This window comes from Epinephelus lanceolatus, chromosome 16 (assembly GCF_041903045.1).
Source record: "Epinephelus lanceolatus isolate andai-2023 chromosome 16, ASM4190304v1, whole genome shotgun sequence".
NCBI lineage: Eukaryota > Metazoa > Chordata > Actinopteri > Perciformes > Serranidae > Epinephelus > Epinephelus lanceolatus.
The window spans coordinates 22,391,746-22,419,270 of NC_135749.1; the positions used below are offsets into that span (position 1 = coordinate 22,391,746).

Genomic DNA, 27,525 nt, shown 5'->3' on the forward strand with positions numbered 1-27,525 from the left:
AGAAGTCCGCACAGAGGTCCGTATGGACCCTCGCAGACATGGGTGGATGACGACATTTACATCACGCGAACCCTCACATGGACGCAGAAACTACGAATTGGCCCTTACAAGTCGAGATGGAGGTGTCACATCTTCCACATGTTTTTTTTTTTTTTCTGTGCTGGTTTTGTTCTTCTTCTTCCTTCGGCATTAATCAGCAGACTAGAACACTTGCAGACGTCCAGAAGAATTGCATTCTTCTGAGTACCGTCATATTTTCAGAATTTTGGCATTAATTTGGTACCAAAGTATTGGTTCTCATGACATGCCAATAACCCCCATATGAACAATAAGCATGTCTTGCCTCTGTCTTTGCAACCCAATCACTGGAATAAATGTTATTGCTGTTATTGTATGTTTCAACAATGCTGTGATTGAGTTTTGGTTATGTTAAGTACAGAGACCACTTGGTTAGGGTTAGGTTAGGATCATATTTGGATTAAAATACCTGGTTTTGTTGCAACAGACATGGCTGGACATGTTCCAAGCTCTCATTAAAAAATACCCGCTTTTGTTGCTACCAATTTGTTTATTTGTTTTCACATTTGCAAAAAAATACAAATTACTAAACAGGAATGTGATTGAGAGGTGCGATCAACCCTCAGAGGGGCTTCATCAAGATTCTTTCCAAGATAGACTTTAATCCATTAGTTAATAAAGAAAATTATTCCAAGGATGGGGAAGGGAGAATAATAATTCATAAGTAGAACATTAGGGGAAAGCAGCTGGTAATGTGCTTCCTTCAACTTTGGTCATTTTGAACATTTCTAAACTTTTACATGGATGATTCACAGTGAAAAACAGTGGGTGGGGGAGGGGTGGAGGTGTGGTCAAAGGGGCCCATTGCTCAGTTTTACCCAGAGCCCCCATACACATTAATCCAGCCATGGAAAGGACAACAATTGCATGTTTCATTGCTCTTTAACAGCATTCATAAACCTATTGAGCTTGTCACTCAGTAGTCAAATCTAGTGACTACCAACAGTTTAAAAGATAATCAATGTAGTGTTTGTTTAAAAAAAAAATCTATTTTTATTGTATATTTGTAACTTTTTTTCTTTTTGCAGCTCTTTCTGGATGAGCTGCAGTTAATGACTTCTAAATTGTGACATATTGCACTGAGTTAATGGGTCTCACATCAAATGCTTGTGTCAGTCACACCCTGCAGATTGAAGTTGTAAAGTGACAGACTGAGCAGCTCCTGCTGTGGTCTGTCACACTGCAGGGACTTGCTCCTCTGCAGGATGTTGTAAACTGCTTGTGATACAAAGTTCTTTACGGTGATTGAAGAAGACCAATGTTCCATTTAACTGATGTAGAGGAGGTGTTAGTGTCAGCTCCCTCTCCCTCATCCGTCAGTATAGGTGACTGTGCTGCAATATCAGTACCTGCAGCAGCATCAGCAGCACTGTATTGCTGCTGCGCTGACTCCAAATGACGCTCAATGCATTTGTCGTTTCCCTGCAGGAAAAAAACCCACATAGGTCATCTCTCTTTACTTCATAGCCTATAACATCGGTTATTTTCGATGTCATCCCTCCCAATCCCCCTTGACAGGCATGCGCCATCTCCATCCCGATTGTTGAGTGAAAAAGTGGGCAGTTCAGGATTTCATATCTGGCTTCACTTTCACTCAACTCCCTCCTTTTTCTCTCGGAGTCGGTCGGACAGCAGCTCCAACTCCTCTCATACCTGCGCAGATCATCCAGAGCCGCTTTCCTCCCAACAGGACAGTCGCACTGCAGCAAGCTGAGCGGAGCTGACGGAAAATACTTTTTACAGCCGACAAGTCAATCCATCCTGCATCATCTGAAATGCCGCTGAGAAGAAGCCGGTAGGTTTCTCTTTGAGCTGCTGCGTTAATGATGCGCAGTTGATGCGGTCTGAGTTTTTTTTAAATGTATAATGTCATTTTAAATTAAGGTGTAATTTAAGAAAATGACCCTCTTCAGCAGTTAACTGCATCACAGTAGTTGCTGTCCTCAGAGGAGGTCCTGAAATTGTGGCCGGTAGATCATTTTCTCCTCTAAAAATGTCCCAGTGAGGAACTGACGCACTTAGTATAAGTATATAAGTATATAAGTACAAGTATAACTTTGTTCTAATTGGCTTTGCGCTTTTTTACTTTTTGGTTTTCTTGCACATCACGAACCCCCACTTTGTTTTAGAAGAGCATGTTGATGTGTTTAAAGGCCATGTTGATGTGTTTAAAGGCCTTTGCATCTTCTACCTTCTCTTTGTCACTCCTCATGATTGTTTAAGAATTGTGAGGTGGTGTGATGATTTTTTTTTACACAGGTGAGAATGAAAATGTGAATGAAACTGAATGAAAACTGTGTCAGCATTGACTTACTGTCCTCTGCGAAACCCTTATGTGATCCAGCCACTGCAAAACTGCTTTATTTTTTTTTAATTAAAATGCTGTTTATTTGTGGGAGTAAAGCATAGATGCTACTGAATTTGAGCTCTGAGAGATTGTTGCTGTGCCCTGCAGGAGACACAAGGAGCCAGCTTTTTGTCTTGAGTGCACATTTAGCCTCCTCTGTTCATCTTCTTCACCTCAGGGTTCAGGTAGACTTCATTAATGGACAGGTAGAGATGTCGTAAGAGAGAGCTAGCAGACTTTCAAGGATTCCTCTCTTAATTTGATGGTCCAGTGGCTCTGTGGTCTTATATTAGCCAGTGGGGCAAGTCAAACTAAAAGCACTGAAATGGTTGTCTTGTCATTTCTGACTAAAATGTCGCCCTCCATCACCTTATCTTTAAAGTAAAACAAACAATGTAAGCGTTTGTCCTTGTTTTCAAAAGATCCTGACTCTGACTGTTGATAAAAGTGTGATTTTTTATGTGATCTCAGAACTTAAAAGTTTTACTTTCAGCCTACTTGCCAGTTTTAAGACTTGAGGCCAATCAGAACAATTGTGGCTTTTTTTCTTATCATACTAAATATACTCTTTGGGTACAAATGAGTTGAAATTGAATTTCTGAAGAGAAAATTCCACACTATTATATAAGTGCTCTGTAATTCATTAGATGCTCTCTTAATTGGCTGTGAAGGTGTGGCACATGTTGCAAACCAGCAAGGGTGAGGAAACCTACAGCTGCAGTGTGGATGAAGCTGTAACAGTTTTTGTGGAATAATTAAACTTCTGTCCTAGTTTCAGGCTCTGAATTGCTCACCACATCTTTAATTTCATTCAGTGACTCAGTTTTTCACAATAAATGATGAAGAGAAAATGAAGTGGCCGTTTAGCCTGGTTTTCAGGGTAGTAAATGTGAGGCAGGGCAGCACAGTGAAATTGCTGTCTCTCGGGTTATTTGCAGAATAATAGTGCAATTTAGTTCACATAATTATCTTGGCTCAGCGTGAGCCTGGAGGGGATCATGCATTTGGTCGTGTGTGTACATGTGTGAGTGTGTAACTGTTTGTCTGCAGCTAACCTTGCAAACTACTGGACCAATCAGCCTCATATTTAGTGTTCACATGTATGGCTGTATGCTCAATGATCTTTCATGGTTGCCATGATTTATAGTTTAAGTTTTCTGGAAATGGTCTTAGCTAAAAACAACAAGCCTTACCGCCTGTTACAGACATCCATAGAAAAGCTTGGGTCGTTTTGAATTGGAGCATTTGCAGATTAATTCCATACCTGATACGTTATGATCCACCACAGTTAGGCACAATACGAGATAAATTAGTCCTTGCTTTTGTTATCTTTGTTGCCATCTTGTTGGGAGCTGGGATGGACAATACATCCGAGCGCAGCTGCAACTCGGTTTCCATCCATTGTACAGCATCATCATACCACACCAGGAATGTTTCAGAGGCAGGGGCATGTTGCCTGCCTGATTTTTTAGACTTGCAGATTTTGTTGATTTGATCATACTTCCTTGATATTTGTACTTCTACCATATTGTCTATTTTAATTGTCTTTATAGTTGTTATTTCCTGATTTGTTGTGCTGTAGCCAACAGACAAAGTTAATACCATGAGAAGTCCTGTTATGAATGACATGGGTCAAATATTTATCGCTATGTTTTAATCGTTAGAAATACCTTCATCCTCATAATTATATTTATCTATATTCCACATACAGCGCCTATTAGCAGGAAACCTTGATCTACTCCGAGCAATGCGGCGTGGCTCCATCAAAAATAGACAAGATCTGTATTTTTATTAGCTTCTGGGACGCACTGCAGCTCGTCTGCTGAAATTACAAGAGTTATCTAGAGTGGCTGCGATCAGCTCGGGCGGCCACCTGGCGGAGAGCTGCACTCTACTAAGTGCACTTTTCTTGTTGAAGAAGTGGTCACTTTGAGTTATGCAAATAGCAAATCCTTTAGCAAATTTACTTTTTAGTTACACAAAGGCATGCTATAGCTTGTTAAGTAGCCTCAGCTGGGGTTTAGCCAGATTCACAGTGTATGTGTCCACAAACTGCAGACTAAGAACCAAACCATAGGCTATCATTGTCTTTCTTAAGATCAGGCTAGTATCAGTAGTAAGTATCATAACATTATGGCATGTTCTGGCCATTCTGTTCTGGTTTGACTCCATGTGCATGAATTGGCATCCAAGCATCCAATTCATGACTCCATGAATGCTTCAGAAGGACACGCCTTCTTCTTCATTTTTCTTCAGTCCCTTACTTTCTGCTGTCCAACTTGTTACTAGTCTGTATTTGAAGCTGAAGTTAAAAGTTTATACAAATACGTTTTGTGTTGTGTCCCCCATACATGTTTATTCTGTTTTATTTATAGATCCGTATTGAACATGTTGTAAACTGTGGGGTTTAAAATTCCACAATATAAACTGGAGTCAGGCAATTTTATTTCCTCATAAATAATTAGTTAATTATCTTAAAATAAATGATATAGTCAACAATGTAAAGTTGTGTCACAGTATATGTCTGATTGTTTGTGGTTAAAGCTGAGGAATGGATCCACTAGTACCATGAAGTAATGAATAATGTATTTAATGCAGAGTCAGCAGCCAGTTTTGCATCTGTTGGGAAGCAGAAGCAGATTTAGGATTGCTAAATGTTGGTGTGGGATTAGTTGACCTCAAATTAAGGAGTTCCTGATAGGAAGATGCAGTTTAGTTTTTCATTCGCTGCCCCCACTCTAATCAGTCTCTGGTTTTTCATAGTTTGTAATGGGCTTGCCACACACAGGCTGTGGTCAGTCCGCAGAGCTGCTGAGTCAGGTCTGAGATCAGGTGTTTGTTTGATCTTTCAACTTTTTCCAGGCACATTGGGTGGTGAATCATGTGGTGGGTGGCTTTTTTCAAATTGGTCATCTTGCTGGGAGCCAGACAGTGGGTTTACTGGAGATGTCTGTAGGTTTGGAAGGTGGGATGAGTCCTTTGAGTGAGTGCAGCTCCTCGGATGTGTGGAGGTGTTCACGTTTGATGGTGCAGGGAGTTGGAGGAGTGGTGTTGAATGAATAGTCCCTGTTAGGTCAGGCCAATGTATTCTCACTCCCAAGTCAAACTATGACACTATAGTCACCCCCATGTCAATTTTAGATGCCCAAGGACAGTGTGTCACTTTCCACTCATTACATGCAATGTCTCTTTAAAATAAACTGGTTTCTTACAGGTGACGTGCATTTTCCGCTTGTTAAATGCATACTGTCTCTTTTCAAAAATAAACTTAAACATAGGTTTACTTTATTTTTAGATTTAGGCAATAAAAGTACTTGTTAGGTTTAAAAAAAAAAAAAAGATCAGGGTTTGGCTTTAAATAAGTATGTTCATTAGTAACGAAATGTAATGTGACTTAAGCAAGTTAAAATAACTCAACATGGACTTTTGTTCTCATATGGGACACTAACAGCAGTCTCCTAGGTGAAAGTCCTGTCTTTGTTTGACCCATTCACCATCCATTCTGTCCAGTTTTTGCAGACTTTCTCCCTCTTTATAACATGTCAGTTGCTCAGAACGTCTAATAATGACATGGCGCGGTGCATCTCATACAGCTGCTAAAGGGTGCCTTGGTATGACGTACCAAATGCCAAGGGCCACGTAAGCTAAGGTCACACTACATAACTGTCAAAGATCGCCATACTATTCAAACTACACATATTGCTGTCTTGTAAACAATGTGTATGGCACAAGTTGCATGGCTCAAACTGAGGGGGAGGGATTTTACTATTATATATCAATGTCAAAAACGTGACAAAGTAGCAGTCCGAGTAAGTTATTACGCTAATTACTTACTGACACGTTGGGAACAATAGTCCACCTTCTACCATCTGTCTCTCTGTTGCTTTCACTCTCTTCCTCTTAAACACAAATAAACACCTTGGAAAGTGCAGCGGCACCGTTTGTCTCCATCATCAGTCAATGTTGTGCATTCTCATCGGATGTAGCTTGCCAACAAAGTACCCCATAGAGATAGTATTTTTTTTTAGCATTTTACTCTGCTAGATAGCTGGGGAGCATCTGCGATACATCGGTGAGCCCCTCAGCTTGCATCTTTGAACAGTTCACACATACACCTTGATTTGTGAGCGCCGAGCCAACATGATTGGGTAACCACAGTCTTGAGTTAATGAATCTGAAATCTAACAAGAAATTGGAGATGTGTGGAGGAAAAAAGCAGCAACAGAAACTGGCAGACAGAAACTTATACCAGAGTGGATTTCTATCTCTTTAAAACCACAATTACTGTTCATTTTAGGAGATCCCTACTGTACTTTATCATAGACTCATCCCTGCCAAAGCCAGTACCAGCTCAGCGCAGCACAGAGCTCACATCAGTCAGCCTCGTGTCTCTGTCTGTTTGACCTGCTAAACTGAGATCAGGAGTTATTTTCCTGCTTGTTGGTGTTGAGAGGAGGTTTGCCTGAGTTAACCTTGATGCAGAGTACTGCAGAGGCCACCCACAGGATGTAATGAGGCAGCTTTAGTTGTCAGTGCAGCACTGACAGGGATCTCAACATCTGATTTCATGTTTTTTGTTCGCGGTGATTTATTGCATTTAAATTTAAGATGACAACGTTAAAGATGTGCTGTGGGCTTCATGTGGTTTTGACTGATGTCAGTCTTCTTTTGCTTACTTGTATGTTTCTGCAGGAGGAGGAGACTGGATTAGTTCTGCTTGTGAATAATGCAGTGGCTGCAGTTTCTAGACCTGTAAATGCAGTGGGTGGCATTGATTTTAGCTTGACTTGTCTTCATTGTTACCCTCATTTAAAAGAGCAGAGCTGCAGAGTGCCTGGTGACGGGCGAGGCCAAAGACTTTGTGATCTGAAAAAGTCACAAAATAATCAGCAGCGACCAGCATTTTCTCCTCTGCCATCAATCTGAATGCACCAACTCATACACAAGCACACTCTCACAGCATCAGTGATACCATTTGAAACAGTGTGCAGTGTCTTAATGTGGCCTTTTGTACAAAGCCTGCTCCAGAACGGTTCTTAGTGGTTTAAAACTTCCTTTTCCATCCTTGAAAAGAAGCGAGAGAAAGGAGAGAGAAAAAGCAAGCGAGTGTGCCAGTGCCCTGTCCTTTAATTTTCCTCCCGGGCCCTTTGTGAGGGAGTCGGCCCGAAGTGAAAGCACAGTGTGCAGCTGTCCTCCTGGCCCACTGCTCGCTTTTTGTGAGACGTTTTCTCGTTAAGAATACTAATAGTGATACCAGCCCTGTGGAGTCTGCCCAGCTGGCTGAGGAAACAGACAACAATTATTCTGCCATCAAAGAGGACCATTTAATCTGACACAAGTTAGCGAGCTGTGTTTTTGCCGATGTGTTGGATATACAGATGCAGGAAAGTTTATCAGTGCTTGTTCAGCGTTTGGCTCGCTTCTATGGGTCTGACCTTGGTAATATAAAGCCTATTAATTTGTCTTTATTTACTAGAGTCTTTTTCACCTTGATCACATGTGTGCTATGTGTATGTTTAGATGGCTGAGTGAATGACTTAGTGAATGAGGCTGGCACACTCACACGCATGCACGCATGCACGCTGGCTGGCGCACGCACGCACGCACGCACGCACGCACGCACGCACGCACGCACACAGTACCTCTTCTGTGCGTCATTCTTTTCAACATTTGCTCATCAAGAGAGTGATTTAGGAGCTTTTATTTTATGAGTTTTGTTGTGTCGGTGGCATCAGCAACAGTCAAACAATCTGGGACTTCTTTACAAAGAGTTTCTCAGTCCTAAAAATTGCTCACTTACTTTTTACTGATACTACTACCACAGGGAAATATTGTTCTTTTTACTCCATTACATACATTTCACAGCTATAGTTACAGGTTGCTTTTCAAATTAAGATTTTACATGACAAATAAATGACTGGTTTATAAAATAAAAAGTTATAATTAGCTCCATATCAACCAGCCACAACACTGAAGTGCTTCTAAAGTAGAAATAGACACATTTTTTTGCTTTAAATTAATATATATATATATATAGCTTTAACATGATATTACATATATATATATATATATATATATATATATATATATATATATATATATATATATATATGTATATGTACACAGTAAATGTTGGTTGCACAATGTTGTCTCTGCGACAGTTAAACCACTTGGAAATGTAACCAAGTCGCTAGAAAAAAGGTTTGCATTGTATGTTTCTGCAAACCACAGATACGTTACATTTATTTTCTAACAGATATGTTGATGATGCTGGTGAAAGTTTGGTTATGTTTAGGCACAAAAACACTTGGTTATGGTTAGGAAAAGATCATGTTTTGGCTTAAAACACCCACGTTTAGTAGCACAAAAGCCGCTGGAAAAGCAGGGACAGGGTCAGAGAAAAATACCCAGTTTCGATGGCTCAGACCTTGCAGGGAAATGCTGCCATGTACCTCTAACAACACCCAGGTTTACAGGCACAACATGGGGGAAAACACTGTGAAGGGGACCCAGAAACCTCCGGTGTTGTTCTGCAGCTTGGCAGCCATCTTGCTGAGGTGACATGCCATCCACCTTCCAATGACAAAGTCAGCTTATATATTATGTCACTTTAGAATAGTTGATATGATACATATAAAATGTGTAAATTAAACATATCCGTCGTTTGCAGAAACGTACAAATGCAGACATTTTCTTCTGGCGACTGGGCTGTGGAAACACAAGGGAGGAAAAGTTGAAAAGTTGTCTGTTTCTTCTTTAATGCTTAAATAAAAATGATCCAATAATATAATAATATAACTCTGACAGGGGGCAATTATTTTTCTTTTCAAAGAATATTTTTTTCTGGCTTTTTGCCTTTAATGGATAGGATAGCCAAGTGAGTGAAGGGGGAGAGAGAGAGGGAGTGACATGCAGCAAAGGGCCTCAAGCCGGAATTGAATTTAATTAGAGTTTCAGTGCAGGACTTTTACTTGTAATAGAATATCATTATAATGTGGTATTCCTCCTTTTATAAAATTTTCTAAATACTTCTTCCAACACTGCCTATGGAGCTGCATTTTTACCCTATTATCAATTAATATGCTGATTTAAATGTCATACAATACTGAAAACTACCCCTCACAATCTCCTAAAAACCCAGGTTTAAGTCTTCATAAGGCTTGTTTTGTCCTTAAAATGGTCCAAAATGCAAAGATATTCAGTTTACAGTCATAAACAACCAAGAGGACCTGCAAATGTTCACATCTGAAAAGTTGGAACCTGTAAATATTTTGGCTTTTTTGCTTAAAAAACAACTTCAGAATTAATTAACCATGAGTATTGCTGCCAGTAGTTTTCTATCTACTAATTCATTAATGTAAATGTAAAGTAAAAGTAAATTGCAGCTGGAGCACTGCTTTTAATGATGAACGAACACTTACAGCTTCACCGTGGCTGCCTCAGGAGGTTGTGTGAGGTCACTGAGAGCGTCTTGCCATGCCTGGGTTAATGACAGGGCCAGACTGGTGACGGAGAGCTGGCAGGATGCCCCTGAGCTGGGAAGCTGTGTCATTAGCTCCCGGAGGTGATGAATAGCTTGTGGTCAGGAGCCTATGCTCTCAGCTTCCCTTTGAAAACCAGAGAAGTTGCTCTTTTATAACTTTGAGATACACTTTTCAGTATATAATGTGAATTATGTGTCAGTGTTTTACACAAATTATTATGATTTTCTCCAAATGTACAAGATTTACACTCAGCTGTCAGTTTAATAGGTGTGCCAAGCAAAAACTGATGCAGTCAAATACAACAGTCCTGCAGTAAATCCTTTTTTTGTGAGGGTTATATTGTTCAGTTTTTGTTGAAGATGTTTCACAGAGGTGGTGATTCAAGTTTAGTTGTTCATTTTGGAGGCTTTAGTCTTTGATGCCCTTGTGTTTTATTGCATTATGCTGAGAGGTGTTTTTGATATTTTTATTCTATTTGAAGGTGACTATTTAGCATGAGGGACAAACAGATGAAAATGAGACTTCTGGACTAATTTTGGCTCATTAAAAGTTACTTTTCTGTTGATCAATGAGAATTGTTCCTGTCAAATATAGTAATAAAATAGACAAAACACCCATTTATATTAGTAAGAGCAGACTAAATATAAACACCTCTTCACCCAGTATGTAGATTAGATGTGGAGATGATGTTCTCTTGTAGGCCAACATGGAAGTTTCCCATCATCAGCATCGCCTTGGTCCCTTCGACAAAAAGCCAGTGGGATTTTTCCATTGGATTTGAATCATGGTAGAAAATAAGCTCTGTGCCAAACAAGAGTTTATGATATTTTGTTCAGCAAGATAATCTTCATAAATGAACACCACTTTTATGATTTCTGAAGCGTAAATGTAATCACCAGAAGAAAAAGCTGACATAAGGCTATAAATGAGCTACCCCACGGTCGCCTGACTTGAAATCACCACATAACAAGAATGTTAAACCTTTGTGCAATGACGCTCTGTAGTCTAATTTAACCATTTGTTTTCAACCTTATTTTTAAAGAGAAAATCTCTTAAACTTGTCTTTACCAGAAACTTATTCAAGAGACCCCACTAACTTTGAGATGAGGGAACTGGAAATGCAGAAATGATAACTTATTCCTGCATTTTAGGACTCAGTCCTGCACCACTCTATTGGACCAGTTGTCGCAAATATTATTTTTTTTTGCAGACATTCATGTTGCCCTCAGTGCTATACCAAGATGGTAACATTTCCATTGACTTCAAAGCATCACTGTGCCTAAGTACAGCTGTAGACTCTTAGTCTTGCTTTAATATCTATCCAAGGGCAGCTTTTATGGTGCACTTGTTTGCTTTCTTTTATAAGTTACATCATTCCTAAGATAACCTTAAGGTCTAAATCCCTCCATTTTTATACGTGCTTTATGTTTCATGGCCCACACAAGGCTTTTGTTTGTTTCTTTTTTTTCTTGCAGCATGTAGCTAGTATTTCTATTTTTACATTAATCTCTTGCAAATAATAAATGGCTAAAATTAAAGCATTATAGTGGAACCTTGAGTCTGTTTCTTCACTCAGCTGCATATAATTATATGTGAAAAGCTAAAGCCACAGAGGGTGGATGTTGCAGCGAAGGTTGCACAGAGGTGTGCTGGTTCTGACCTTTAATATTACAATAAATCAGTTTGGTGGGATCAGTGGAGCTGAATCAACACATTACATGACTCCCAGGATCTGAAATCACTCTGCCTATTAAAGGTTAAACATGTGTGAAATTGGAAACTGCTAAGGAGAAATAATCTGTGTCATTTTTGTGTCCTTTCTTTCCCTGAGATTACGACAGGAATGCTTTATTAATTTTTATGCGTGTCACATTTGATCTAATCTTAATTTGTACTGTTTCCTCTCTATCTCCACAGACATGTCCAAATACTTCCACTTCTCATGGCAGTCTGCCGCCTCACTCTGGCCTTCCCCACGCAAACTCCGTCTGCACTCGGTACGTCTGCATTGTAAAATTACCTCTGACATTCAGCATTCATTCACATTCAGTTATAATCAAAGGCAAAGTAAAGTCATGATTCACTATTCTCAGCAAATTCACAGAGCTGCTCTGTTCGTCATGCTCTGTATCCTTTATTCTTTTCTCCTGCAGATGATGTCCGGCAGCTCCAGGTGAACATCCCTTACTCAGGTCCGGTTTCGGCCCCACTGGGCAGCTCCATCTCCATCCCCTGTTTGGTGTCTCTGTCCTCCTCCTCCTCTGTTGTACCACGGGTCAAGTGGACGGTGGTGTCCGGTGGAGTGGAGACACAGATCTTGGTGGCACGGGGTCAAAGAATAAAGGTCAATGAGGCGTACCGAGACCGTGCCGCCTGGCTCAACTATACCTCCTCCCCTGAAGATCTGTCACTGTGGTTGGGAGATTTACGTTCAAGTGACTCTGGTCACTATCGCTGCGAGGTGCAGCAGGGCCTGGAGGACGCCAGCGACCTTGTGCAACTCAAGGTCAAAGGTAACAAAATGAAAGATGTGGATCATCACTGATGTTTTGGAAAGATTTCGATGTAGAGGATACAACATGTAGTACACTAAAAAAAAAAGATATGATTGCATTTTTTGATTGTAATCTTCCTGTTTTAAAACATCTGATTCATTTTGTGATATTGTTATGAATTGACATTCATAAAACACTTTTTGGTGACACGCAGTGTGTTTTTGTGCAATCTAAAACAAATGGTGTGCTTATGTGTGTGTTTAGGTGTTGTATTCCACTATAGAGATGCTCTGGGGCGCTATGCGTTTTCCTTCCATCAGGCCCAGAGGGCTTGTGAGGCCATCGGGGCTCAAATCGCGACTCCTGACCAACTGCTGGCGGCTTATTATGACGGCTATGAGCAGTGTGATGCAGGCTGGCTGGCAGACCAGTCTGTCAGGTATCTCATCACCTCACCATCTAATGTTCCAACGTTAAATTAAAGCGGTGCTCACACTCAATAACACACTCCAACATACTGAATGCTTCAATGGCTGCAACTCTTCCTTTAATGAAAACATTACAGCTATATTTCTAAAGCTTTTAGTCACATTTTCCCAAAATTTTGACTTTGGGAAATACATGATTTCTATAAGGAGAAAAGTACAAATGTTTCCGCTGACCTGTAGTGCTGTTTATCAATCTAGATTGTTTTGGTGTGAGTTGCCAAGTGTTGGAGATATCGGCTGTAGAGATGTCTGCCTTCTCTCCAGTATAATGGAACTAGATGGCACTCAGCTTGTGGTGCTCAAAGCACAAAAAAAGTACATTTGACAAACTCATCATTAATGTCTCTTTCCAGAAACCATGACTTGGTTACTCATGATAATCCACAGACCTTGTTGTGAGCAGTTTCATGTAGGAACTATTTTCTTTCTACCAAACCACACCCCCCAATCGTATCACACTGCATGAGTAGAGCTTCCTTCTGCACAGTGCTACGGTATGAGGGTGTAGTTTGGTAAATGTACTGTTCCTTTTCAAAATTCCTCACTATTCCTCACAAAGTAATGCACCAGAGTCCGTATATAACCCATATAAATGGGAAGGCTTCCATCACGTGACCAATGCCCTGATGGGAGTAAAGAAGAAAGTAGTACAAAGAGCAAAAGCCCGCATAAGGACGGGACTTTCCCCCCAGGAGCCATGTGTTCATGTGCCATGTAAAAACAAGTGACCTTGGAGTTATTTTAAGGTATGTCATCACCATGTTTCTTTTCCTAAACCTAGCCTATGTAACATTACTTGCCTAAACCTAACCTATGTAATTTTATGTTAAGTAAGTAACGTCACAATGCCATTCGTGAGGGGCTGATACAAACCATTCAATGAGCATTTTTGTAAGATATCATAAGAACTGTTGTATGAGGACACATTGGCTCACAACAAGGTCTGTGGGTTATCTTGAGTAACTGGGTCATGATTTCTGGAAGGAGACAATACTGTTGAGTTGTATGTTTTTGCGCTTTGAGCACCACAAGCTGAGCGCCATCTAGTTCCATTATATTCAAGAGAAGGCAGACATCTCTACAGCTGATAACTCCCACACTTGGAAACTCACACTATAACAATCTTTTTTGATAAATAGTACTACAGGTAAGAGGAAAATATGTTTTTTTTTTTTGTTTTTTTTTTGGGTGAACTGTCCCTTTAACGTGAGAAATTATTGTTTCCATTCTTGCAGGTACCCAATCCAGGTGCCCCGTGAAGGTTGTTATGGAGACATGGATGGCCAACCAGGCGTGAGAAACTATGGGACAATGGACGCAGATGATCTATTTGATGTTTACTGTTACGTGGAGGAAATTTATGGTATGAATAATAATACGTCTTTCTGTAACTAAAGCCTGAACCCATATTAAATTTTTAGGCCAGTTCTAATATCAATATTTGAGGCCATGATATGACAAAATACAGCATATATAAAGTGTGTGTTTATCAGGACATTTTACAGTTGAAAAATTAACTCTGTGCCCTCTGGTGAACAATCTACATATAGTATTAGTATTTCTAAATTACCCTGAACACATTCTTGGCGTTCCTGTACTGCAATGTCTTGTTTCTTGTTAGCCAACATATACAGTATACCATTTTTACAGATATATCTGTGATAGGCTAAAATCAGTCAGTTATGCCATTGTATCACTGGGACTGTATCGACATATAATTATGAGACTACATATTTAAGACATGGTAAAAAGAAATAATAAAAAATTTAAAATATTTTGTGTTTCCAGGGGAGGTATTTCATGACTCCATCCCACAGCAGTTGTCATTTGATGAAGCGCAGTCTTACTGCAGAGCAGCAGGGGCAGAGCTGGCTACAACAACACAGCTTTACTTGGCATGGAGTGAAGGTCTGGACCGTTGCAGCCCTGGCTGGCTGTCTGATGGCAGTGTGCGCTATCCCATTATAGCCCCTAGAGAGCGCTGCGGAGGGCCTCAGCCAGGCGTCAAAACACTCTATCGCTTCAGCAACCAAACTGGCTTCCCAGAGCCATCCAGCCTTCATGACGTGTATTGTTTCAAAGGTGAGAAATTTGTGTCTCGGAGAGTTTATGTAAACATTACTTTTACAATCTGTGCGCATGCAATTAAACAGCAAGGCACTGGAAAAGTAATTGAACCAAAGGCAGCAAAAGAAAGTTGTTTTTCATATTTATTGAATCTAATTTTTAATAACTTATCTGTCCTCTACAGATAATAGAAATACTCCCACTGACTCTCCCATGGACTACATGGCCACAGAGCCTGAAAACATTGGACAAGATGTTGTTATTCTTATGGAAACAGATCAAGAGCTGCAACTGAACCAACATGCAGAACAGGTGGAGCTCAAAGCTCAAAGGTTGCTGGAATCGTTTCCCCTTGTCTCAAGCTCTTCTACTGAGGAAAACCTGGCTGGCATGCACTCAACAGTGGTATCAGGCACAACAGAGTCTCCTTTCAACACCACAGCTACATTGAATCTCCTCCAAGCATTCAATGAAACTTCATCTCCTACAGAAATCAGCTCCCAGCAACCTACAGCACCGATGAACAACACTATCAGCACCACAGAAACCTATGATTCCACACAAAGCACATCATTACTGCCCAGTGTTTACAATGAGACAGATTCCCACCCCAACCTAAACTTCACCTTTCACCAGTCTGAGCCTCAAAGCACCACGGAGTTTCCCAAAACATCATATGCACCTCATACACACAACCAGACAGTTCCAGACACACATCCTGAAGAGAGCACATCTGAGACACCAAAGGATTCCCAAGAAATACAAGAGACAAACTTGAATTTTGACAGATCTCTGGCCAATTACAGTGAGACAGACAGTAATCATACTGAAGAGGAGAGGTTCTGGGAGGTGACCCCTATGACCCTTGATCCCGTGGTTCAGGTGAAGCTGGAGGAGGACGCAGCAGAAGGTCCTGTGCAGGTGCTTCTCTCAACTCAGGCCTCAACAGAAGAAGTTCTTACACAGCCAGCTCAAACTACAAAATCTTCCATTATGGAACTGACCTCAATGTGGGCCCCTCTGGATGGGTCTGGAGATATTTCTCCAGGTATGTCCAGCTTAGATTAAGTCTTACATTAAAATCTTTAAGGAATCATTCAATATTTTTGGAAATAAGATAATTCGCGTTCTTCTTGCTGAGAGTAAGATGAGAAGATTGAATCCACTCTCCTGCCTGTATGGTAAATATTAAGCTACAACCAGCAGACAGTTATCTTAGTTTAGCACAAAAACTGGAAACGGGGTAACAGCTTTCCTGGCTCTGTCGAAAAGTACAATATTCACCTACCAGCACCTCTAAAGCTAACAAAGTAGCATGGTACATATTGTTTGTTTAATCCATACATAAAAATGAAAACATGTTCAGACCAAAGATTTGCGAGGAGACAAGTTGAAACTTGCAACATGGCTATGCACTGATCTGCAATGCCTAGACAGAGGGCTGTTAGCACTGGATGCCAAAGCAAGCTAACATGCTGTCTGCTGAGAGTTTGTAACTGACTTGACCAGCTGACTTGGCCATACTGTTAAAAATAATGGAGGTAGCTACCGTGACATCACTGATTTGTGGACTCTCGTTTTGGCATTTTAGCCATCACCATTTTGTTTTTTTGTAGCCAGAAGTGAGAAGCTGAGGACACTATTGGCAGACAGCCCGTCGTTTAAAGCAGGCTGCCCTTCGTTTTGCACAAGTTTAAGCCTTAATAACATTTAAATGGTTGTGTTATATAAAATATACCCTCACAGTCATCATGAAGGGGGAAATTAGCTGTAGAGACCACAACCGTTTTTTGTACCAGGCTGTAAGCATGTTTATATCTGCTGTAAAGCTGGGCATTTTAACATGGGGGTCTATGGGGATTGACTGACATCTGGAGTCACCCTCAAGTGGCTGTTTGAGGAATAGCAGTTATTAGCACTTCCAAGTCGGTTTCATTTTCCTGCCCCGGAGGTTGCTGCTTGGACTTTGCTCCAACCTGGTTGGCTGCTGACGGTGGCACAGGTGACGACTCTTGTGTTCTAAAACCAGCTGCTAGCGACCTGACAAGCTGAGTCACAGGTGACACCATCAGCCTGATTGAGTCGAGCTTAGATGAGCCAGTTCATAGTGATGCAACTTTCTAAAACAATTTTGTCTTGTTGCAAATCTTTTGTCTGAATAAGGCTTTACAACAGCAGGTTGCAGTGTATGGCCCTTTATGTGGTGGACTATTTCTTGACTATTTACAGATATGAGAGTGGTATCAGTCTTCCCATTTAGGCGTCAGCAAGGAAGCAAACAAGGGTATTTCCCAAAATGTCAAACTCTTCCGTTATAGATGTGTTTACAGCTTTAAAAAATGCATTATGCTCTTTTCTAGAGAGTGACCTTGATGTCGAAGCAGTGAGCTTCATCTCCACATCAGATTCCTCCACTTCTGGTTTCACCACTCACCCATCACCGTCTGCTTTGACTAGCAGTGCTCCTGCTGAGCCTCAGACTGCACTCCCCGATCCAACCATCTCATCTGGGTCACGTCATTCTGACAAACTGGACTTGGAAATCCTCTCCACAGCATCACAGTTGTGGGAGTCCTCCATTTCTAGACAGGAAGGAAGTACAAGCTTAGAAACTGAAGAAACTGTCACTCTGGAAAGTGAAGAAAAACAGCTGCACCCGACAAAGTTTGATGACAACCTCGTCTCTGGAGTAAGTCTAGCTACCACAGAGTCTCCAGAAGAGTCAAACACCTCTCAGTTGCCTACTGATTCCTCCACAGCACGGTATCAAACATCCGATTACCAAGTGTATTTGGATACTATGACCACTGACTATGAAGAGGCAAGTGGACATGAACTTGCTACAGTTTGTGTTAAAGTTGCTCCAACTATTGAAGAGGAAGTTACAGTTACCCCAACCCTTGAAGAAGGAACTGAAGTTTCCCCAACTCTTGAAGAAAGAACACAAGTTTCTTTCTCATTGGAAGAAGCTAACACTGCCCCAACCCTTGACCAAGATGCTAGCATTGCCCCAACCCTTGACAAAGAAGCTAGCATTGCCCCAACCCTTGAAGAAGAAGCTAGCGCTGCCCCACCCCTTGAAGAAGAAGCTAGCGCTGCCCCAACCCTTGAAGAAGAAGCTAGCATTGCCCCAACCCTTGACAAAGAAGCTAGCATTGCCCCAACCCTTGACAAAGAAGCTAGCATTGCCCCAACCCTTGAAGAAGAAGCTAGCGCTGCCCCACCCCTTGAAGAAGAAGCTAGCGCTGCCCCGACCCTTGAGGAAGAAGCAAGCATTGCCCCAACTCTTGAAGAAGAAGCAAGCATTGCCCCAACTCTTGCCCTTGAAGAAGAAGCTAACATTGCCCCAGTTCTTGAAAAAGAAGTTAATGTCATCCCAACTCTTGAAGAAGAAGCTAGCCTTTCCCCAACATTTGACGAAGAAGCTAGCATTGCCCCAACCCTTGACCAAGATGCTAGCATTGCCCCAACCCTTGACAAAGAAGCTAGCATTGCCCCAACCCTTGATGAAGAAGCTAGCATTGCCCCAACCCTTGACCAAGATGCTAGCATTGCCCCAACCCTTGACAAAGAAGCTAGCGTTGCCCTAACCCTTGACGAAGGAGCTAGCATTGCCCCAACCCTTGATAAAGAAGCTAGCATTGCCCCAACCCTTGAAGAAGCTAGCATTGCCCCAACCCTTGACAAAGAAGCCAGCATTGCCCCAACCCTTGAAGAAGAAGCTAGCATTGCCCCAACCCTTGACGAAGGAGCTAGCATTGCCCCAACCCTTGCCCTTGAGGAGGAAGCTAACGTTGCCCCAGTTCTTGAAAAAGAAGTTGATGTTGTCCCAACACTTGAAGAGGAAGCTAGCATTGCCCCAACCATTGAAGAAGAAGCTAGTGTTGGCCCAGCTATTGAAGAAGAAGAAGCTAATATTGTCCCAACCTTTGAGGAGGACTCTACTGTCTTTCCTCTTGATTTACAAACATCAAACTGGGTTCCACTGACCACCACAATTGGACCCCAAGAGTCTCTGAATGATCTAGAGTACAGCAGAAAAACCTCATCCATCACCTCCACAGCAGCTCCAGGTTCCCCCTCAAGTACAAAACCCACTGCTGCAACTGCAAAGACGACGACTACCACCATCACGGCCACCACACATTGGTCCAAGCGCACCTGGAGCCCAGTAACCTCAGCACCGAATGTTTTCCACAAGACCGCTGAGCCCAAGAAGGTGACAGCCTTCATACCACCAGTGGATCAAGGTCTGGTGGATGTTGAGTTTAGTCTCACCCAGCCGCCCACCCTGCTTATCTTGCCCAATGAGAGGGCAGCTGTAGGCGGTACAGGGAAAGTTTCAGGTAATGTTAAAGCCACTCTCATCAGCCTAACCGCCCTCCTCTTGCTACTCGACGCAATGATGCACTAAAACCCCCGATCTGTCCTCAACCTGCCTCTGCTCCATTTTCTGTAAAACACCTCCCCTTCCTTTTTCAAATGACTTCCCACATTTGTTTCACTTGTTGTCTCAGAAAGCCCACTCACCCTTCTGACTCCTCCCGCTTCACCTTAAAACACTCCTCACTTCTGTCCTTGTGACCTCCACCCCCCCTTCGAGATACTCACATTGGGACAGCTCCCATTTGACATTTGTCAACAGTCCACTCTTGTTGTGCATGATGTTTTCTTCCTTATCCAAAGATTGACTTCTGTGAAGTACTGTATTATAGTGGTATGATTATGAATGAATGTTTCAGTGCGTCTTCTACAATGATTTTCCGCAAGAGTGATGGTTGATAGCGTTGGTTAACCTTTTATCGGTGTCTGGATCAGTGGATTTTATTTTGCAAATAATACATCTCTGCACCAAACAAGGGCAATTTATCCTCTTCAGTATCACTTTCTTCTTGCTAAATCTTTTGCAGTTTTCTGGAAGTAACTTGATAAAGGGACTTAATCTTCCTCTGGAATGTAACAGCAATCAGTGCAACAGCAATAATGTTTTATATTTAATCCATAAGTTCACATCAAGTGTTAAAACAGTCATCTTTCCCAAGATGTTTGGACTTTTATTGCTATTTTTCGACAGCCTAGTACCAGAAGCACAGAGTGTTATGATGTTTAGAAACACAGATATTGTTCGCTGTTGATTTGTTGTGAGTGGTAGCATTCAGCAATATGTTTTTAAATCTCCTTTATGGGTCATTAATGCTTCATACTCAACTTATGTTCAATTGTTCAATCATGATCTTCCAAGATTTGTACAGTTTTGTGTTTTTAGGTGTACAAATGATAAAACCAACTAATATATGTTTGTTTCTTGTCTCACCATCAGTTGATAAATCTGTTATTTTGGTTTTCTTCAGTCTCAAATGTTTTAGTTTACTGTACATATTGTTGCCTTCAGTTCCTACTGCTAAAAATGGCAGCTGCAGAGAGTAGTGCATTGTATGGAAGCCAATGTCGGCCAAGAACACTTTTAAAAAAACATGAAAAGTTAGGCATGATGACTGAATGATTCAAGATTTTGACTCACTTTCTCACTACTCACTTTTAATTTGCAAAAATTGTTAATTTTTTTTAGTTTTCCCCTGCAGAAATTGGCTTCCATTGAACTGGCCTAAATTAAGAGAAATGTCATTGACCATAGAGGGCAGCTGCAAGTCTAACATTGTGAAACGAGACAAGGCAATTGTTTTTAAACGGCACTGAGGCAAAGTTTATGTGCTTTACATTAAAGTGAATACAGCAACAGAACATAACTTAAAACTATGTACACACAGACTAGTAGCTCTGCATGCAGCTCCATCCATTTTTACAGATGCTTTCAAATTATCTCAAGTTTAGATTCATTTTGCTATTTCTTCACATTTAATCTCAGCTTCAGCGTCTCCATGAAACCTTAATTTGTTGAGCAGTAATGATTATATATCAGTCAATTCCTGCGGATAAAAGACTGGAGACTCAGCAGCTGAAGAGAGTGGGAAAGCCACCACTCATTGAGTAACTAATCTCACATTATCACCCACAGGCAATTTATTGTTGTGTGCTGTTTGAAGGAAAACTACACAAGCTCATGGATATCATGCAGACTTTTTGCAGAAAGGGTTGAGAAATGAACCAAGGTGCTTGTTACTTTACAAACTTTTAAAAAAAGTACAGATGTCAACATGGGTCACAGCATAAGGTTTAGTTTTTATACATAACCCCAGTTGTGTACTTTTCAGCAAAACTGAATGATGGTTTTTCTTTGAGTGCATATGATTCTCATTTAACGTGTGTAAAACAGTTATTACCCTCCACACATTTATAAACACACACTGACCCAAAGAGAAGTATGTGAGTGCGCAGTATAATGACAGACACCACAGAGCTCTTGTTTACAGGGTGTCAAAGGAAGCAAATAAAACAAATCTAATTGTAAAATGTTTAATTTCAGTTCGGACACACATGCCTTCCATTTTGCCTTCTTTTACAAATTTAGAAAATTAAACTCAAACTCCAACCCCTCCTTTTCCTTCAGGACAGCTGCGCTTTTCTTAACAACTATCTTTTGACGGGGACACTTTGCCTGAAGCCAAGAGAAATTGCTCTTGTACAGTGTAATCATTCATACAGGAGTTTGACAACATAAAGTTACAATAACAAGAGCCAGTTTTCCAAATATGTCAACACAAAAACCTTAGTTTATCATAAAAATGCAGTTTTATGGGAACTTGCATGATGTTGCTAACAGACAGATTTCTTATATTCCTCCCTAAAATACTTTGTGAACTCCTCCAAATAATCTGCAATCTGCAGTTAAGGTTTTTTTTCCTCCATAAAGTTTAGAGATTGTGAAGTAATGATGCTGGAAGAAGAGATGCAGGTGTGAAACAAATGTTTATAGGTTATTTGAGTGATAGAGACGTCTGTGTGAATTACAGGTTGAGACACTGAGTAGAAATAGATGATACATCAAGGATTTTTGACAGGAAACACTAAACACCAACATCTTTATCAGTATTATGTATTTACCAGTGTTGTAGTCAAGGCTGCCTAAACTTAGATCAACCCATGACCAAGACCAGAGTGTATCAAGACTGAGACAAGACTTTGAGAGGTTGAGACCAAATCAAGACCAGACCAGTGCGAATCCCACACTGCATGACACACTTAGGATAAAATGTGGAACATGCAAACCCTAGGCACTCCTCAGAATTATCTGAAAGATCCACATTCCCATAAAGACACCCACAGGTTTATCTGCATGCATCTCTTTGCACATATACTGTATATATGTGTTTATGTATACTCGTACCATAAGAAAGGTCTTTATAAAATAATCAGAATCAATTGCAGAAGTATATTATAGCTTTCCTTTGTTTTCTATGAGCAAACAAATGTCAACAAACACTAATGAACTGAAATCAACTTAACCATCTTTATTCAACACTTCTTTTTTGCACAGGCAATTTAGCGATATCCCCACAGTTGTGGTTGCAACTGGTCTTAAAATGAAATCTGGAGACCTCTTTGTCTGAGACTGTGACAAGGCCGAGACAAGGCCAATGTGGTTGAGTCCGAGACAACCAAGACCTTCAAATAGTGGTCTTTAGACCGGTCTGAAGACCAAGACCAATCATTGGTACTACAACACTGGTACTTTGAGTAGGCTATATCTTACATAGTGTGTTTGACATACTGTAAGGTCTAATGACCAAAACAGATGGTATGCTCTGGTAGAGGGTAGCTATCAAAACAGATCACAACAAGGTCTGCTGAATATCATGTGTCTTTGCGTTTGGAATTTGAGTTTTCTGACTAACATAATACCATCCATCGTAGTGTACCAGGGTGAATGTAGCTCCAAACTTCTGCAAATCAAATGGAAATTGTGAACAGAGAAAAGAGCCTGGTTATAATGGAAAATGTATTATAGTTTTGGGTGACATGTCCCTTTATCATGACCCAGTCACACAGTGTAATTGCATTTGGCATCCTTAAGGTTTATTAATAATGAAAAGTGTAAGAAGAAGAAGAAGAAGACAAAGAAGAAGACAGAAAACGGAAGGTCTCAGATGCACCAACGACGACAGTTTGACCTCATATGACTCTATGAAGTTTGCCCTCTGCTGCCATCTGTTGGCTGAGGTGGCAGCAGGATGCTGGTGCTTCAACATGTCCTGTTACTAATGGCCTCAAGACTTTAATCTTTATTTCTAAAATCCTTCGATTCGGATCCATTTTTATCCTTGTATTTATACTTCAAATACAATAGTAGATAACAGAATACTTGAGTAGTAAGACATGCAGATCGTGGGCTGTGGTCTTGTGTAGTTTCAGCAGCAGAATGACCTGGAGTGACTCTTTGTTTTGTTTCAGATGCCTGTATGGACGACCCCTGTCTCAATGGAGGCACCTGCACTGACCGAGATGGGCAGATCCAGTGTCTCTGCTTGCCAACATACGGAGGGGACTTCTGTCAGACCGGTGAGCTCTCTTCTTTGTTGCAGTCAGAATTGCTTTCTGTTCTGTTTGTCAAACAAGTTGGGAAGCTGGAAGCTGCTTCAGAGTAAATAAGGGGAATCTCTGCCTAGTGAACCTGCTAAAGATTTTAAAAACTGGCTGTCCTGTCTCCTCCTCTGTCATATTTTCAGACCTGGAGCGATGTGAACCAGGTTGGGATAAATTCCAAGGTTTCTGCTACCGACACTTCAGCCAGCGTCTGAGCTGGGAGGTCGCAGAGCAGCACTGTCGCATGATGGGAGCTCATCTGGTGTCCATCTTAACCCCTGAGGAGCAGAATTACATCAACAGTAGGTTCAATAAGATGGTTTGTCCTATATGAGTTATTAATTTATTTATTGTGTCTTGAGAGCTGAATATAATTCATTTACTGTCATCACCAGACAACTACAAAGAATACCAGTGGACTGGTTTGAATGATAAGACCATTGAGGATGATTTCCGCTGGTCTGATGGCAACCCACTGGTGAGGGATACTAGAAAGGAGTGTGACTGAACTCATACGACAAATCCACACTGTTTTTATGTGTGAGCACAAAACATTATACCGTGTATCACAGGAGAGGAACACAGTTGGAACAGTGGACAGAACAATATTATAATGTGGACACAGTTTACTTCTGATTAGTATGCAAATTGTTAAAAACAAATTCACCCATGTCTCTTCTCATGCAGCTGTATGAGAACTGGTACAGAGGGCAGCCAGACAGCTACTTCCTGTCTGGTGAAGACTGTGTGGTGATGGTTTGGCACGATGACGGACGCTGGAGTGACGTGCCCTGCAACTATCACCTTGCATACACCTGCAAGAAAGGCACCTGTGAGTAATAGAGACATTTAGAGCTCCTCATTAATGGTTTCAGCTCCCTCATGTGGTTGTTTTGGGCTGTTACACCATGAAACATCAGCCCCCAATGAGGACCTAACTTGTCCTAATTCTTCCAACAGCCTCATGTGGTCCACCACCCAAGGTTAGAAACGCCTCAATCTTCGGAAAAGGTCGACAGAGATACGCAACCAACGCAGTTGTGCGTTATCACTGCGCAGAGGGTTTCCAACAGAGACTAAATCCTCTGATCAGGTGTCTGTCTGGAGGCAGGTGGGAGAGGCCCCAGGTCGTGTGCATCCCTGGTAAGATAAGAGATTATCACAGTCACAGTATTAACATGATGATTTTTGAGGACCAAATTGTCTAGGGACATTGTATAGTATTTGATCTAAGATACCCAGGTAGTTTGCCAAGATGTGCTTGGTAAATAAATAGAATTCAGTGCTGTTCTCTTCTTGCTGCCGAAATTCACTGAAAAATTGCACACCCCACCTACAGACTGGACCAACATACATTTTAGTAGTTAATACTTATATATGATTATCATATTTTATATATCATATTGCATTCTTGTAAATGCAATATCTCAAGAACTCCTCGATGGAGGTCAAGGTCACTGTGACCTCGTTTGTCACATTCTCCTTAATGCAATATCTCAAGTACATTTGAGGAAATTTCTTTCATCCTCTTGCACTCAGGGATGAACTGATCTGATTTTGGTGATCAAAAGTCAATGGTCAAGGGTACTGTGACCTTGTATCCGTCTCATTGTCGTGAAGGTGATATCTGAAGAACGCCTTGAGTGAATTTCCTCAAATTTGGCACAAATGTCCACTTGGACTCAATGATGAACTGATAAGAATTTGGTAGTTGAAGGTCAAGGTCACTGTGACTCACAATACATGTTTTTGGCCAAAACTCAAGAATGTATATGCTAGATATGACAAAATTTCACAGAAATGTGTTAATAGGATAAAATGATGAAGTGATGACATTTTATATCTAAAAGGTCAAAGGTCAACTTCACTGTGATGTCATAATGTTTGCATAAAACACTCAGGAACAGAAGGAGGAACATTTGATCAGATATTGAAGTGGTGACACTAATCTTGGGTGTCCATCTTGAAACTGTGCTGATTGTAAAGATCCCCTGTGCTGTCGGGGGGGAGATGTGTGTGAAGCATCCATATTTTCATAGACATGGTCTTGACTGGTGTATGGAGACATACAACACTTTGATCTTTTCTATGTTGACAAAAACAAACATACAGAGAATTACGGCAGTCTTATCCTTTAATACACTCTTGCACATTGCTTTTGACTTACCTTTCAGAGGCCGGAGGTCCAACCCAACAGCCTGAAGTGACATCACAGATCAGCGGCAACTCTGCAGCTGTTGAAGACGAGTTTGAAGCCACTAAAAAGACACTGCAGTACTGGGACATTAGGTTTTAAAAGTCGACCACGCTTTCCTTGTCTTCCTTTCTTAAATTCTGCTGTTGGAACACGACAAGGTGCCAAGAATCAAATGCTTTTTACCAATGAATGCACAAACAGGACAAAATGAACCACAGACGCATAAAGACACAAAGTGAAGTTTTCTCTTAGTCGAGAAGCCCAAGTGCACAGACAGGTTCTGTTTTCTTTAAATGGAGTTAAACATTACTACTTTTTGATGTCCTTTAGAGTATTTTCTACTGTGTTTTGATTTAATATAGTGACCAGCAGAACTAAAAAGAGTTTAAAGTACAAAGAAAGAAAGAGGAAGTACAGTAAATGTGTCAATTCCAAATTACTGTCAGCTCCAAATCTACATTACAATCAGAACTGCTTTCCTTGTGGTTTTTGTCATATCAGGAACCTCTTTATAAAATGGTGCTAATGTCTTTTAAACCTTTGCCTCCAACAGAGATTTTTGTTTCCCTCTCAGCTTTCTCAAAGAATCTAACGACTCCAAAGCACAAACTCAATCTTAACAAATAGTCAATAAGTACTGTACATATATTCATTTTCACACCTGTGATTACTGCTGTCCGCATTCTTCTGAAAGATATCTTTTATTTCCAGCAGACGCAGTTTTGTTCGTCAGCTTTATGTTGTAATAAAGTCTTGTAGAACAGAGCAAAGAATAAATCGTTCTCTTATTTTACCCTTAGCACTGTGTGTGAGCTTCATTTCATTTTTAAGTGGACACAAAGGGCTAAAAGCTAAATCCAGTTCTCACAGACTGACACACAGCAGAAACCACCTTTGGATTTGGATTTTCTTTCACATGTGGACAGAAAAGTTTACAGTATTTGCTCTATGTCATAAAAGGAAAACTATTGATAATACTGATTTGGATAATGTGGCATTTCAAGAGTACTTAGTACAAATTTGAGGTACTTGTGTGTTACTGAAGTATTTCTGTTTCATGCACTTCTACTCCACTACATCTCAGAGTTTAAATGTCATAGCCTACATTTTACTGCACCACATTTATCTGATAGCATCTGATCAGTTTATAACATATGCATTGTTTTAGATGAAACTACTGGACACTATATAGTTTATACAGTATACCTTGACAAAATTCAGATGCTGCCAAAACATATGTTACAAATGTAATTAATGGGGCCATTTTGCACAGTGAGTAATTTTCCTTTTAATTCTTTAACTGCGGTATACTACTGATTTTTACTAATGTTCGAGTAAACTTTTGAGATCTTTTAAGTTTTGATCTGAGTAGGTGTCTTTTTGCACCACTGCTTGTTGGTCAATATTTCATTAATGCCCTCCAGCTCATGATAAGGTATGTGTCAGGACCACGGGCCGCACGATACAAGATTATCACAATGTTTAAGTCACAATACAATATTATTGCAGTTTTAAATGTCATGCCATATGCTGACTATTGCAATAAAATATATTGCAGTTAATTTCCTTTTATAAACTGCAAATTATGCCCCCAAAGAAAAACTTTGTCAGCAACAAAGATAAAAGTTTTCAGTCTGCTCATCTCACTTAAGTCATTTGTAGCCTACTGCAGCAACATGTATTTAGTGGACAGAACTGATTTTATTGTTCTAGTAAGCTACCAAAAGTTTGGTTTGTATATGCAGTATTAATCATTTAGATAATAACAAATCGATACCTGGCGTCCATGAGTGGATAGAATATTGCCACGTCAAGTATCGTGATACTATGCTGTATCCATTTTGTCCACCACCTCTAGTATTTGTATAAATGACTTTAATGAAAAGTC

The 27,525-nt window shown here is 40.6% G+C and overlaps 1 protein-coding gene across 1 annotated transcript; it reads left to right on the plus strand.

Moving 5' to 3' along the window:
• Positions 1 to 1,718: 1,718 nt before the first annotated feature.
• Positions 1,719 to 26,436, plus strand: LOC117263137 (brevican core protein-like). Its single transcript, XM_033636303.2, has 14 exons — positions 1,719 to 1,873; positions 11,827 to 11,906; positions 12,063 to 12,422; positions 12,669 to 12,843; positions 14,128 to 14,255; positions 14,681 to 14,974; positions 15,144 to 16,007; positions 17,320 to 19,305; positions 23,309 to 23,416; positions 23,584 to 23,742; positions 23,836 to 23,918; positions 24,128 to 24,272; positions 24,401 to 24,583; positions 25,615 to 26,436. The coding sequence occupies exons 1-14, from the start codon at positions 1,854 to 1,856 to the stop codon at positions 25,734 to 25,736; spliced, it is 4,707 nt and encodes a 1,568-aa protein (XP_033492194.2). The 5' UTR covers positions 1,719 to 1,853; the 3' UTR covers positions 25,737 to 26,436.
• The last annotated feature ends 1,089 nt before the right edge of the window (positions 26,437 to 27,525 follow it).